General features: G+C 36.6%; 2 protein-coding genes and 1 long non-coding RNA gene across 6 annotated transcripts; 1 reads left to right on the top strand and 2 right to left on the bottom strand.

Moving 5' to 3' along the window:
- Positions 1–4,642: 4,642 nt before the first annotated feature.
- Positions 4,643–6,503, bottom strand: LOC112286313 (nascent polypeptide-associated complex subunit beta). The gene is made up of 5 exons (XM_024528063.3): positions 6,342–6,503; positions 5,512–5,660; positions 5,181–5,237; positions 5,006–5,044; positions 4,643–4,860 (listed from the first exon to the last, which is right to left on the bottom strand). The coding sequence occupies exons 1-5, from the start codon at positions 6,407–6,409 to the stop codon at positions 4,709–4,711; spliced, it is 465 nt and encodes a 154-aa protein (XP_024383831.1). The 5' UTR covers positions 6,410–6,503; the 3' UTR covers positions 4,643–4,708.
- A 274-nt stretch (positions 6,504–6,777) lies between these two features.
- On the bottom strand, positions 6,778–10,709 carry LOC149988327 (uncharacterized). Of its 3 annotated transcripts, none has more exons than XR_016504653.1 (2): positions 10,545–10,709; positions 6,778–10,322 (listed from the first exon to the last, which is right to left on the bottom strand). It is a non-coding gene; the product is annotated as an uncharacterized LOC149988327 (long non-coding RNA). The 3 variants fall into 3 exon arrangements; XR_016504655.1 differs by having other exon boundaries at positions 6,778–10,329; XR_016504654.1 differs by having other exon boundaries at positions 10,469–10,709.
- A 313-nt stretch (positions 10,710–11,022) lies between these two features.
- Positions 11,023–13,827, top strand: LOC112287007 (uncharacterized). 2 transcript variants are annotated; one of them, XM_024529582.3, is made up of 2 exons: positions 11,023–12,406; positions 12,564–13,827. In XM_024529582.3, the coding sequence occupies exons 1-2, from the start codon at positions 11,692–11,694 to the stop codon at positions 13,025–13,027; spliced, it is 1,179 nt and encodes a 392-aa protein (XP_024385350.1). In that variant the 5' UTR covers positions 11,023–11,691; the 3' UTR covers positions 13,028–13,827. The 2 variants fall into 2 exon arrangements, with proteins under 2 accessions (XP_024385350.1, XP_024385351.1); XM_024529583.3 differs by having other exon boundaries at positions 12,567–13,827.
- Positions 13,828–14,196: the final 369 nt, after the last annotated feature.

Consider the following 14,196-nt stretch of genomic DNA (forward strand, 5'->3'; position numbering starts at 1 on the left):
AGTCGGTATTTGGATTCGGCGCGCTCCTATAGGCGCAAATCGTTTGCAAAATACGTCGTGGAAGAGATCACTGATTCAATTATTTGGAAAGAGGAACAGGGTTTACTAATTTTGGTAAATTGTGTCGGTCTTTAGAATATGAGTAGATGCCCATCGTGCCTCACACTTCTAGTATCTGCATCGGCTTGATATTAGACAGGGCATCGAGTGGGATTGCACAGCAAGGTTGTCCCACGGACATCCATTCATGGAAAATAATGAGAATTAAGGTAGACAACCTTTTTCTTATAACTTAAGCATTTCAGTATATATATTCAATAGGTGTAAGAATGGAAAACAACCCCTCACATAGGGAAATAGAAATTTCACACAATTTGGTCCAAAAACATAATTTTTATAACTGTTTTAGCTGAAGATTTGCTTTGACTCATTCTTGACATATACGCCAACCTAATTCCGACCAGTGGTAGGTTACAAAACCAAGAAACTAACTTTTGCAAAACTGAGATGTGTGGCACCTAATTATGTTATCAAACTTCACCTAATTCTATGTTACTTACATATGTAAATGTGTGGATGATGCAATAAAAATTGAAACATTCAGTTGTAAGTAATCCACCATGTTCAAGTTGGATTTTTGCCACTATTCTTCCTTGTTTCCATCATCTCCAAACAATATCTCACACATCCTCCATCTTTTGATCTTGCTCCAACGACTCTTTGATTAGCCAATGCATAATCAACCACCACACATGTGCAACTCCATTAATGTAAAAATTGATTTTTGATAGTTTATGCATATTGATTCTGAGTACATTGAATTGTTTATTTAGCTCACAATTTAACATTATTTCTGCTAGGCCCTCGAACTATTTCTGACCAGAAAATGTTACAACTAGTCGACAATAGGTTGCTAACCTAGTGGCAATACCCCACCCTATAGGTCAAAAATGGGGAGGGTGGTTGACAATGGGTTGGCTATTTTAGAACCAATGCCCTCATTATTATTGTTGCTGGCTGGGGTTTAACCACAAAACCCAATTTTTTCTATTATCCAACTATGTTTAAGACTGCTCAAATCCTGTCTCTTTGCATCACTCTTGTGGCTCCCACTGCAAACCCACTTGTGTGTGCAGTTTGCCTTCAAGGGTTAACACATGTGTGTTCCACTTTGGGATCTTTCTTCAACTTGAGCTCTGATTGCTTGCTTTGTTTGGTGCCAGTGTGCTTCTAGTTGATCATTTCGTGACCCGTGGCTGTTTGCCTGGTTTCGTATTAATTAGATTGAATGTATTAATTAGCAGTAGTGGCCAGCCGGACTAATTATGCAGAATATTTTTCAACTTTTTAGTACATGTGTTGGAATTTCTTTCTGTGGAATCATTGGTCTGCCCCCCAAATTGATATAATTCCCCGTTCCCGTTCAGTTGTTCTTCTGCCATTTATAGGCAGTGTCTACTGGCTCTTTAGTCTAGCCCACACACACCTCTCACACTCAAGTCTATACTTAAAATATGCCACTTCGTTTGTTCCAGACAGTCCATCGCTCACATCCACAGTGTAAGGTGTCCCAATTGGGAAAGATAGTATCAAATGAGTGCTGGTCACACTCTCGAATGAATTTTTTTGTTTGCCTGCAAACCTTCAAAGTAAATGTCAGAAGTTTCACACAATTATAGCAATAAACTGGAACTTGGTTTGAGCCCAAGTATTGATACCCAATTGGAAACACAATCCTGCTTCATCTGTTGTGCAGGAAATAATATGGCTTGTGTGAAGGCATGTGTGATTGCAAAGTCTGATTTTCACTGTGTTTTTCCCAAGTTCAAGTAATAAACGAGATTACAATAATAAAGCTAATTTACATATTCGGCAATTTAATGGGCAGTTTTAGCATTAGCCTGGACTGGTGGTTGGAAGCATAATCTTCAACTTACTTTAGTGTCAATCATTTACATTTTCATATTTTTTTCATCAATCATTTTTACAAAGTATTCAAATTTGTATGATCATGTATTCTCAGTTCTGCATGCGTAAGTTTTAATCCAAAATATGATCATATATTACTCTAGTTTGGGTTAAAACCAATGTTAGATGCGTTAATTATAAGATGAAAAATATCAACTCTTGGTGCTTTTGAGGAATGAACATATTAATGATATTATTTTTCAGTACTGATCTATAGAATATTACTACTCTGAAATCAAAACAATAGTATAAAGAAAGTATGTTAGACAATTGTATTAAAATGATGTTTTCAGTATCACTAATTTAAATGATTATATATCTATATATATCTACATATACATTCTAGGGAATATATACAATTGAGTTATCTTACAATGTACAGTTTATATCTTTATAGTTGGTTATATATATATATATATATATATATATATAACAGCATAAGTTCTCATGTTGATGGGTTTACTGTTGTATTTAAAATTTTGAATTTGTTTACACCTATGTATATATGTCTATTTATAATTATCTGTCTATATATATATATATATATATGTATTGTGAGATATTTTAAAATAAAAGTATGATTTATATTTTAAATCTTATTTTCTTCATATTTAAAAAAAGTGTTCTTAAAAATAGTTTTTTGCACTCTCCAATAAGTATACTAATTTATGAATGTGTTATTGATACCACTAATTGTATTTTTTTTTTATTGTTTCAATAATGGTATTGTTTTATTAAAAACATATATATATATATATATATATATATACATGTTCTTGTATTATGTATTAAAAATACTAATAAAGTAATCATCACAAAAACAGGAACAAGAATCATGCCATGGCCAAGTATAATGTATGTTGCCCATGCAACATTTTCTATAAAAATCTAGTAAAAATGCTTATCTACTAGAACAGTGTTGATACCACAATCTCACTTTATGTCATTTGTGTGTTGTAAAAAATAAAATGTATGTATTTATGTATGTGTTTATGTATGTATACATACATATGAGTCTTTTATTATTCTTAGTGAATTTTATATGTCACACATGAAAGATAAAAATTAAAGATTAATGTGATTTTTTTAGTAAATAGTAAAATAAAATGAAGTATTTAAAAAAAAAAAAATAGTTTGTTACATTTTTATACAAAACATTCATCAACTCAAAAAAAATTCGATTTTTTTATTGAAAAAAATAGAAGATAAAAAGTGGCATGCTTATGTTTTTTTATTACAAAAATAATAATGAATTTAGCAACTGTAGATTTTTAAAATGAATGCCTGTAATTTATACTTGAGAAATTTTATTTGTTGCAAATATTTCTCCTTGTATTGGTGTATCATTGGCTGCTTTAGCCTTCATGAGAAAGCATTGGCACACCCAACTTTATACATAATGCCAAGCAATGTCATTAGAAAGCATTGACACTCCATAAGAAAGTAGGATCATAAAAATGAGAATATATCATTGATTATATATTTTTACCAATAGTTTGCACAAACAAATTACATTTCTTGGTTGGTTTGAATACAAATTGAATGTAAAGTCTAAAATCAGTATTTTAGACTGTATTAAATAATATTGTAAATAATAATATTTTGTTACCATAGTTGTGAACTCTTGACCTTACTTTTTTTTTTTCTATGTAAATACAAATTTACAATTGTTCATACATAGTATTCAATTTACAAATAAGACTAGTTATTTGAATATATATATATATATATATAATTATTAAATTGACCCAAATATTTACTAAATCAATCCACCCATCCTGACCATCATCACAAAAATCTGCATTAGTCATAAACCAATCATAAAATGGTTGAATCCTCAACCAATGATAGTGGGTGGGTAAATTTAGTAACAGCTTGGGTTAATTCAACAATTCCCTCCATATATATATATATATATCAAAATTTTGCTTACAAAGGTAAAAAATTACCTACTCTATACACATATGTGTTAGAGAAATATTTTTCAATTCTCAGGAAATATATTATTGTCATACGATATTTAAGTCTACATTTAAGATGTTGAACAAAGTAAAATGATGTAATAAGTGCATGGAGAATGAATAGAACATGGAAGACTCAGATTGAATGTTATCTTTTGAAGGTAAAAATAGTACAACTACAAGTTGGATGTTCAGTGACTATGTCAGCACCCATGACAAAGAATGTGAAACTGTCATCCATATTTGGGTATCGGAACTTAAAATTTTGAAGATTATTAATGATGTCTAGTGGTCATCATATCTCTACACTAGTCGTTTTATTCCAAGGTTGAATCGCTGTTACTAAACATGACGAGATATTTCAAGCGTAAAATGTCGCTGGTCACATTAACTCCGCTCCAATTACATGAATAAAAACATTAGAATGAATGAGGTTAGTGGAGTATAAAATAATAACTATTACTAAGTGATATTTTTTACTGTCCATTTGAGACGAGTTATTAAAATTCCATCATAAATCAATCTGTGGTGCACCTGAGGGGACGAGTCCTTTCGCTAGAAACGACAAGAAAAGAGAATACTCAGATGGTCCAAAACTTGAAACACGCAATGACTAAGCCAGAAGTGGCATTAATGCTCTCATGCTCTTCGAGTTCAACTGTACAAAAGCAAGGCAAGCGACAGGTTGAAAATCGCTTCAACATCTCAGAGAGTGCTCAAAAGAAACAAGTGTAACCACGTCAATACCAATATTTTGCAAAAGCACATACAGAATCACCCTAGGCAGTTACAGATTCCTGCTTGGCAGCATCCTCAAAAGTCTCTCCCTCTACAAGTTCAGGAACATCATCATCTTCCTCTGCAGCGCTGGAAGCTGCTTGCTTCTGGAACTGCTGAGCGATCTTCTTCAGATTCACCAAGTTGTCAGGGCCTGCAACCGGAACCACAGTAATTACATAAGAAAATGCTGAAACAACAAACATTCACATAGATTCAGTAGGACCCGAACTTAAAATATGAAGCTGAGAGATGCTTTAAATTAATCAAAGTGAAATGCAGAGGAGAAAGGAGTATACCGAGCTGGTTGATGATGCTGGGTAAAAGATCCTCAAGCTCTGCAAAAAAAATTGCGTAAGATCACAGAAGTTAGTTCTCAATGCTTTCTGGGTGACCAATGACATTTCAAAAGGACTTTATGGTAACAGATGCTATTCATGGTACAAGAGCAAGTTTAAGAAACAGTAGACATACTCTTAGTCGATGATGGTCCACTAACGACCCAAGTGTTGGCGGCGATAGAAGCTTGCACTGCAAAACAGAGAAGAAAATTGGTCTCTAATCAACATTTGCTAATACAATTGAGAGCTCCAAGATGAATTTTAACGTTTCTGCACTAAAAAAGCGGCAGGTGCTAGGACAGAGTATGTACATGATAAACCTCAAATTGAAGATATGATATGCAGCTGAAGGGAAAGATATCAAAGAAGCATTTACATCATAATCGTAAATGGGAGAAACTTCAAATATATCGAACAAGTTCTTTATGTATTTTATTGTAGGTGGATAAAGTCCAGTGCAATACCCTTGGGGTTGACGAAGTGGATAACAGTTTCGTCCTTGAAGATGTTAACCTCCTCAATGCCAGGAATAGTATTTACACCAAGTCTCTTCAGAGTGTTTTGCAACCTCTTGTCATCGGTAGTGGTAGTTTTGTGGGCCGCTTTATGCTTTCTGCCAAAATAAAAGGGTTAGTACATCAATCCCTTATATTGTGGTGAATGGCACACACATTCAAACCTTAAGAAGCATCAAGCAATACTGGCAGCGAAAGTACTCCACAAAATCATTATAAAAAGGCAGCCGATGTGATACTTCGTGGTGATGCGCATTCAGCAATTCAACGACGACGGACAACAACTATCCAATCTCAATTCTCCCCAAAACACCGTTGATATACTCATACTGAAAAGCGGTTTAAAACGGCCGTCTGGCAAAAAAAACCCTAAATCAATGCCTCAACATTATATCAGAAAACCACCTGATAAGGTTTTTCATTCTAAAAGAACCTCTACTTTTGAAGAGCTTCGTTCCTGCATTCTAAAATAAACAGTGGGCAAAAACGCAAATGAATTCACAAAACCCTAACACCACCCCCCCCTCCCAAGAATCCTCTAAACCCTATAGTCTAATTCCACACCACAACGCAGCAGGCCCTTCGACCACTCCGCTAAAGTATTGAACACAGCCAAAGGTAGCAAAAGGCGCCAGACTACCGGAGCTGGTAAGGAACACCCTCGAAGTGCTCTTTTCGACCACACCAAGCGACGCAGGACTCAATCCACAGTAATGAGAATCAACGACAACAACAACAACAACCATCACCACAGTGAAGGGAATTGAATCCAGCATTACCTTCTGACGCTGCCCTTTCCGCCAGTGCGCACGGCACCAGCCATCTTCATGAGCTTCTCCCGGTTCATGCTGGCAGAGACGTCGTCGCAGCTCTCGCTAGGTCGGGGTAGCGACGAGGTAGAGGAAGAGAGGTCGGAAAGAGCTTAGCCTAACGCGATGGCTGTGCTAAAAGAGAGGATTCGTATGATAGCTCCCCTGTAATACCCCCCTAGGGTTTCCAGGCGGCGGGGGTCGCCCGTCCCCCCCCCCCACGCCCGGCCCGCGCTCCACCCCCCTCCCTTGCTGACGGGGAAGACAAATCAATCCAGTTGGATATCTGACGTGTCGTACACGTCACGATTAGGGCTTCGAGGGCTCCGCCTTCAGAAACACACGCTCTCGTTTTCTGCTGCGGACGAGGCCGATTTCCTGTTGGGTGGATTTTTTGTCGCAGGGATGTGCCCTCCGTTTGAGACTGTTACTCTTCACCTTGCTCAGTACAAAGTAGATGATGTCTCGGTCTTTGGTGAGCGAGAGAGAGAAGTGGGAAATGTAGGAATATGAGCGTGTTTGGTTTTGTGCGGGTGGTGGGTGCGTTGCTCTCGGCTTCGACGCAGTGCCGGCCAGTTTTGCGCGCTTTCGGCATGCGAGAGGCTCTCACGGTTTCCGAATTTCAGGTGAAGTGAAATTCACATGGTTTCTGTGTCAGTGCGACCAAGAGTAATTAGTTTGTATTTGTTGGCCGTTGTATTTTTATTTGCCTGTTTCCTTGGAGCTTGTGAAATTAGGGTTAGCAGACGAAAGGTTGTGATCACAGTGACGAGACATTTCGATAATTAAATTTAAGTGTTATAACATTCTCGCTAGAGATGTTTTGCGTGTATCAGTTAGTAAATTTGTTCTTGGGTCGTTTTTGAAGATGCAATGCATGATAACTTTATTAGTGAAATTACATACGGTTTATCGAAATTATGCTTTTAGATCAAAAACAACATTTGAAAATTCACCATGCCAACAAATTCATTTCAATCATATCATTACAATATCATTATCTACTGAAGAAGTGGTTTTTTGTTCGATGTCCCTAGAGAAAAAAACAAGTAAACTAAAAATGCCTGAAAATGAATGTCTAAATTCAGACAAACTATTCACAAAGTTCAAATTGCCAAGGCTTTTCTAAATTCATGTTGTGAGCATTTGCAACCATTTTGGGAAGGAAGATGCCTTACAGTTGAGTTGCTAAAAGACATTTTCATCATCTACTGCTACTTTGCTATGTATTCAATAGCTTAAGTAGCAATTGTTTTACAAATATTCGTTTAATCATTAGATTAACACTTGATCATTTCTTCACATTCATCCTCAATGTTGATCTTTAGAACTTTTTTGAAACAAATATATAAAATCTTAAATCATAAATAAAAAAAAATATGTACACAATAGGAAAGAAAAAAGAAAAAAGAAAAAACATTATCAACAACCTATTTACATAAAAAGCATGATTGTAGATATCTTAGTTTAAAATATATATAGTGAGTTGTTAAAGCTACACTCCTCTTTGTTTTTTCATGATTCATTTTGTACCCATTTCTAACCTTTGTCCCCTATTCCTAGCAATCGTTCCTATCTTGTTTCTATTCCAATCCACATCCCATCTTGATCCCCCCTTTTTTTATATAAAGTTGAATGAGTTGTAATGATGAACGAATTGTAAATATATCAAAAAGAATATTGACATCAAGTCGCAATTTTTTTGATTTAAATATGAAAATTCGATATACAAAATTAATTCATAAAATAAATATATATATAATTTTATTTATTTTTTGTTTATTTTTTGTTTTTATTGAAATACAATTGCATGATTCTTTTGAGAGTTGCTTCAATAAAATCAAGAGAAATAATTTAAACAAGTTACAATAATAAATCACAAACAACATTTCAAAGTTTGATTTAGAAATTTTGTTTTGGAATGCAAAACAAATGGATTTATTCTTAAAATTAAACACATACTTAATTTTCTCTTTATAAAATTAATATCATTATCATCATTGCTAATACTATTATCTTACATTTTTTTTTATTACAACTAATACTAATGCATAATAATCTTTTTGGTGTAATGCATAACTTATTCATCATTTTATTTATTCAAAAAACTTTATGGACGTTGGGATGAGGTGGAGGGGGGGGGGGTTGAGAGGGATAGAAGACATAGTGGAGTTGGAGACAATAGATGAGTATAGAATAAATCATGAGGTGGCAGAGGACAATGTGGCTTTAACAACTCCATGTATATATTACGTTTAATAAGTATGGCATTGAATTTGAAGAAAAAAATGGTTCAATTTTACACATTTTTTGTAAATTATACAATCAGAAGTATTTATAAAAAAAATACCCTGAAATTTTTATGTATAAATAAGTATTAAACCAAAATTAAGAAACATATGTGATTAGTACAAAAGTATATGTTTGTATTATTACACAATATTGTGTAATAATAATTACCATTAATATATTTCTCCTTCAACAAAACAAGACCTATTATTTGATGACCTATGTAAAATTTTAATCTGCAATTAAAAAAAATATCACATATATTGTTGGTCTTGCAATTATTAATGTTGAAGCATGCACAAAATTTTTAAATATATGAATGCTATCTTCTTTGAAAATGGTTTTTTCACCACATTAAAAAACGCACTAATGTGTTATCTTTTTATTTGAATTCACAATAAATTTTTCTATTTATATTTTATTTATTTTATTTTATTTATAATTTTAAAACCTTGGCTAAATCAACTATTAAAAGACCAAATGCTTGTTAAAGTTGCACAAGGATATTATAACTTTGCAACTTCATGTTGTTTAAATTCATCACCACCTTAACATTATTGAATTGCTAACAACAGTTTCATGTGACTTGACAAATTTCATTTTTGTCATCATATTTATTTTTTTAAATCCAAAGACATGTACAAAAAGCTTGTCTCTTCACAAAATTGGCTTGATTTTACTACAGTAATGCAGAACATATATTCATATACACACACATATATTCATATGCACACACATAGAAAAAGTTAGAATGAAATTATGTCACCAATATATTTAATTTTTAGAACAATGTTGAATATTTTAGGGATAATATTGAATAGACCCAAGTTTTTACTAAATTAATCCACCCATCTTTACCATCATGGGAAGAAAATTAAAATAACTTCTAGATTCATTTTTCCACTAGATCCAAAACCAATAAAAACCAACCACATTCATCATGATTACCATATTCGTCATCATAGGTAGATTAATTTAGCAAAAACATGATCCTATTATATAATTATAGATCTATAATTCTTCATATTAATTTTTTTTGCTTATTTTTTTGTGTATTTAAATTCTTCATGAGAATTTAAGCATCATCACATTGAAGACAGTGTAAATTACATTTAGCCCAAATGGCGATTTTGTTATTTAACTGAAGTAATTAAAAAAGTAACAATTTATTTTTTCTCTGATGATTGGACTATGTCATAAACACTGAATTTGTTTTTGTGATTTGTTGTTGTTAAAATGTTGTTCCTTATTTGACTCCTGCAACTTTTTCTGTTCTGGATACAAGTGTGCATGGTTATAATCATGTAAGTTGAGTTTCATTTCTTTTTTTCATTTATATTAAACTCATTACAAGTTTTCCATGCCGGTGTAAGCCTTGTATACATGATTTAAGATGATTTTAAGCCATGTATACAGATTATTGCTTAGTGAACAGTTTCAGTTTATTGATTATAGCCCTAGATTTTACTGTCATGTAATAACAATGGCCGGTTTTCAATAGCATAAATATCCTCTTTTATTAATATTTTATTATTATCATGATGATTTTTTGTGATTTTTACAAGAAATATGAGTTTTTTTTACATCTTTTGTTTGAGACATAATTATCTCCAAATTTGCAGCTACTTCTGCACTTTGCATGGTGACTTGAAAGTTCATAATCTGGTGACTTGAAAGTTCAAAAAAATCAATCCGGTAATAATTTTAAGAAAGGATTGCAATATTTACATGCATGTCTTGAATGTATGAAAAAGTTGTATTACACACCATCAATGTAAGGCACTAATGCAATTAATTGATTAACAGACCTTAAAGTTCAACGCAACGAAGGTTGTTTCGCGACTCCGCGGAGGATTGCACTTCAAGGAAAGGGTCAAACATTACCTTTTCTATCTATCTCAGATGGATCGGATTCACGCAACATCTCCTCTGCGCTTCGACAATCAACGAGCTCAGACAAAACCAATGGTGAATTGCTTTTATTCTTCTGGAAAGTGGCCCCACTGCGACAACGAATGATGTCAATACAAAATCGAAAATTTTAGACCCAAGGGGGTTGGATTTCGAAACGGTGCAGCTGACGAGAATCGGTGACGTCGTAGAACATGAACAGTCTCGTTGGGTCTAGAATCCAACGGGTAGGCATCGTCATCATATCCATTTCGGGAATCTGACTGGGTGTGTTGTGTTCTTACTCAGCATGCGGCGGGACCCCTCAGATGATCCAACCCACAAGTGGTGCTAAGCATCTGGACTGAGGATGTGCCTCCGCTGACGCATGATTTCGGAATGATGTAAACTTGAGATAACGGTGTGGGATATAAATAGGTCGGATCGCTCTTCCGATGCTGATGCTTGCTTCTAGCAGAGAGAGCTCGCGGGCCCTGTGCTAGTGGTGCAAGTTTTGCCATGACAGCAGTGATATGAGAGAAAAGCTAGCTGAGTGAGCGAAAGAGCGTGAGCGTTTAATTTGGAGATTTCTGAGCTGAAGCTGTAGGCGGTTGAGTTGGAAAGCGTCGAAATAGTTTTAAGTTAGGGGGAGTAATTGCCGTGTTGGACTGTTGTCGGAGTGTGAGGTGCATCAGGGTTAAAGGTTTTGAGATATTTATGAGTTGCGCGTTTAAAAAGAAGAGTCTAGCGCTCGTCGTGTGTGGAGGAGAAGGTGGTTGTGTTTGAATCATAGTACAGGAATGGTTCGGCTAGTGACGAAATACCTGTATCGATTTCAGCGAACGTCGCATGAGCATTGGAATGTGTGGATGAGTTTGCACTCTAGTTATTGGAATTCCGAAAGTTGTAGTAGTGGGAAAGACTGGTGTGCTACTTGTGCGAATGCTCACTTTGGATGTTTGTCGATTTGATTGCGGAAGCTAGCATCTAGCTTTTTAAACAGGTATGCATGAGGCTGGTAATTGGCAATTCCGTCTCTTCATGAAACGAGCCGGCGAAGAGATTCATCATCAATTCGGTTGATTGGCTGATTGATTCTTCTTTAGGTTGGTTTGTGAGAACAAGGCGAGCCGTTCACAGGATGGAGGTGACTGTGGGCGGTGCACACCGTCTTTTAGATTCACAGATTAGTTTCGTTTCGAAGGCGGTGACTATGGCGCCAATTAGTTCAGCGAACCATGTGAATGCCTCGGGCACAGGGTATATGGAGCCAGTAACCCTCGTCAAGTTTAACCCAGCTTTTGCGGCTTTACTTATAGCCATGATTGCATCCATCTTCCTCGTCGGTTTCCTCATGGGCCTCCTCAAACGGTGCATTCCACCTTCCGAGGCAGACGATGACAACTCTCTCACTCGACGTCGCTTTCCCGATAGATCTGCTCGCCAAGCATCGAAATCGCAGCGTGGACTTGACCCTGAGATTGTCCAAGCTTTGCCCCTCATACACTACAAGGACTTACCAACTGACCAGAAGGTGAAGAAGTGCGATGATTGCTTGATTTGCTTGGCGCCATTCGACTCTGGCGATCTCTTGAGGTTGCTGCCTGAATGCTCTCATGCGTTCCACTCGGATTGTATTGGTGCGTGGTTTCAGTCACACAGCACGTGTCCCCTCTGTCGCGCATGTCTGGCTCATCCGGCCGAGGAAGAAAGCAGGCAAGATCAAGACGGAGATCACAGCGTGAATGACGAACAAGAAGGCACTCGTGAATCGGGAGATATTGACATCGTTGAGCTGGAAAATAGGAGAAGTTCCGAGCGTGATGCGAGTGGTGTCAATACCACTATTTCTGAAGGTAAGTTACAGGTGTTGTCTACTCTGTAGCTACTTGCTAGTCGAAGTACGACGTGATTCAACGTGTTGTGCGGGATAGGAATTCTAATCCGACCGTTGTTGTCGCAAAACCACGCACCAAAGTCCTTGAACTGATTTCGAGTCGTCTTTATCTGCAGTAGAGCGAGTCACTGGAGCACGAGCGGGGAGCATGCCTGCAGGCGAAGAAGAGGGGCATCACAGGGCACCCCTCCTCAGCAACTTGGTTGGCTCTTTTACACCTGCTGTGCGATTGGTTGTTGTTCCTGAGAAATTCGCTTCATTAGCGTCAATACGTCGCTCGAGCTCTACGGGAACCGACCTCCTCCAGGTCCCGAAACCCAGCTACATCGTCGACAGCGAGGGTACTCAGCACAACAGAAAGCTTTTCCAGTCGTATTCAACGGATTCCCTCCCGAAGCACCAACTCGATCTGAATGGCTCTCCTTCGACATCCACTAGTCTTGAGGATCTATGGAGCACCGCGGATCTGGAGGCCGGAGCTTCTAGTGCAACCCACCTCATTACGAATGGAGAGATTTCAACAAAACCCTCCGGAAACTGGAGTACCAGATGGAAGTTCCGAAATCTGAGATATGTCTAGCAAGTTGGATACCGACAAATCCACGAAGCCCTTGGAGGATCAAACCTCACCATGACCTCGACATGTGACGTCGGGGATTAGCTCTGTGAACGACGAAATCTGAGCTCCGCTGACGGAGGTCAAGACACAACCCAGTAATCAGCTTTAAGACCAACGCTTCTCTCGCTGTCCACGTCCTACCGTATAGAAAGAAACCCCATTTCTGTCGTCGATATTTTACTGCACATAACTTTAGAATTCAGCCTTGATCAGCGGAATCTCTCCATCATCGATCACGATCACTGGCGACGCTTTAGTGACAATGTCCATCGCAACCAATCAGAGATTGATGTATAATACCGAAGAGTGTAGAGAAGCAAGCAGAAGTGTGGATATCACCAGTTCATGTGTCTTGTTGCGATTGCCCGCTACAGGGCGTTGGAAACTTGGTTCTTCTCGACTTGAATCCCATGGATTTGCTGCATGCAACGCAGTGAGCAACTGTGATTTGAACTGTGCTCCTTGCATGGAGACCACGTTACAACTTCGAAGCTAGAAAGCCCTGTTGTCGGAACAGTTGCACCACCTTCAGATTGCGATGAGGTCCTTCATGTAGAGTGGACAGCTTTCAGCTCTCCAGTTTGGTCTCTGGTGTGAAGACCTGTTAAATTAGCAATTTGTTTCTTGCTGTGAGTGATGCCCACTGTACCATGCAAATTAGAGCCATGTTTCCTGTCGGTGTATATGAGTTTGTAAAATGTTCGAAAATGTTGGTATATTGTGATATGCCTTCTAATAAATAAGTAGATAGATTTAATAGAGTTGAAATTCTATTTGTGTTGTTGAGGTTTCCTATGTTGTAGTTTACATAGATGTGTTTCATTCTGGATGATTGTAAGATTAATATTATTATTTTTGATTGGTTGGCTAAAAAGAGAGAGGGAAGGAAAGAATGGAAATTAAGAAAAAAGAAAAGAGAAAAGAGAGTTGTATCCATTGGTCGTAAAGAAGAAACTCTTCTGAAATACAGATTTATTGCCCACGAAAGCCCAAGTTTTGTTTTTATTTTTATTCTCTTGAAACATTGTTTGTATTATCATTTGTGTGATAATTTCAAGAAAACATTAGAACCTCAAAATTTAGTTACTTTATCTTCTTCTTCTTTTTAATCTTTTTTGCTTTTGATCCTC

This window comes from Physcomitrium patens, chromosome 9, assembly GCF_059467195.1.
Source record: "Physcomitrium patens ecotype Gransden chromosome 9, ASM5946719v1, whole genome shotgun sequence".
NCBI lineage: Eukaryota > Viridiplantae > Streptophyta > Bryopsida > Funariales > Funariaceae > Physcomitrium > Physcomitrium patens.

Excerpts from the sequence above, each read along its gene's own strand:
- LOC112286313 (XM_024528063.3), bottom strand. The coding sequence starts at position 6,409 with ATGAACCGGGAGAAGCTCATGAAGATGGCTGGTGCCGTGCGCACTGGC. Across the intron at positions 5,238-5,511 it reads CCACTTCGTCAACCCCAAGG|TGCAAGCTTCTATCGCCGCC; the intron begins GTATTGCACTGG and ends TCTGTTTTGCAG. Across the intron at positions 5,045-5,180 it reads TGGACCATCATCGACTAAGA|AGCTTGAGGATCTTTTACCC; the intron begins GTATGTCTACTG and ends TTTTTTTTGCAG.
- LOC112287007 (XM_024529582.3), top strand. The coding sequence starts at position 11,692 with ATGGAGGTGACTGTGGGCGGTGCACACCGTCTTTTAGATTCACAGATT. Across the intron at positions 12,407-12,563 it reads CAATACCACTATTTCTGAAG|TAGAGCGAGTCACTGGAGCA; the intron begins GTAAGTTACAGG and ends CTTTATCTGCAG.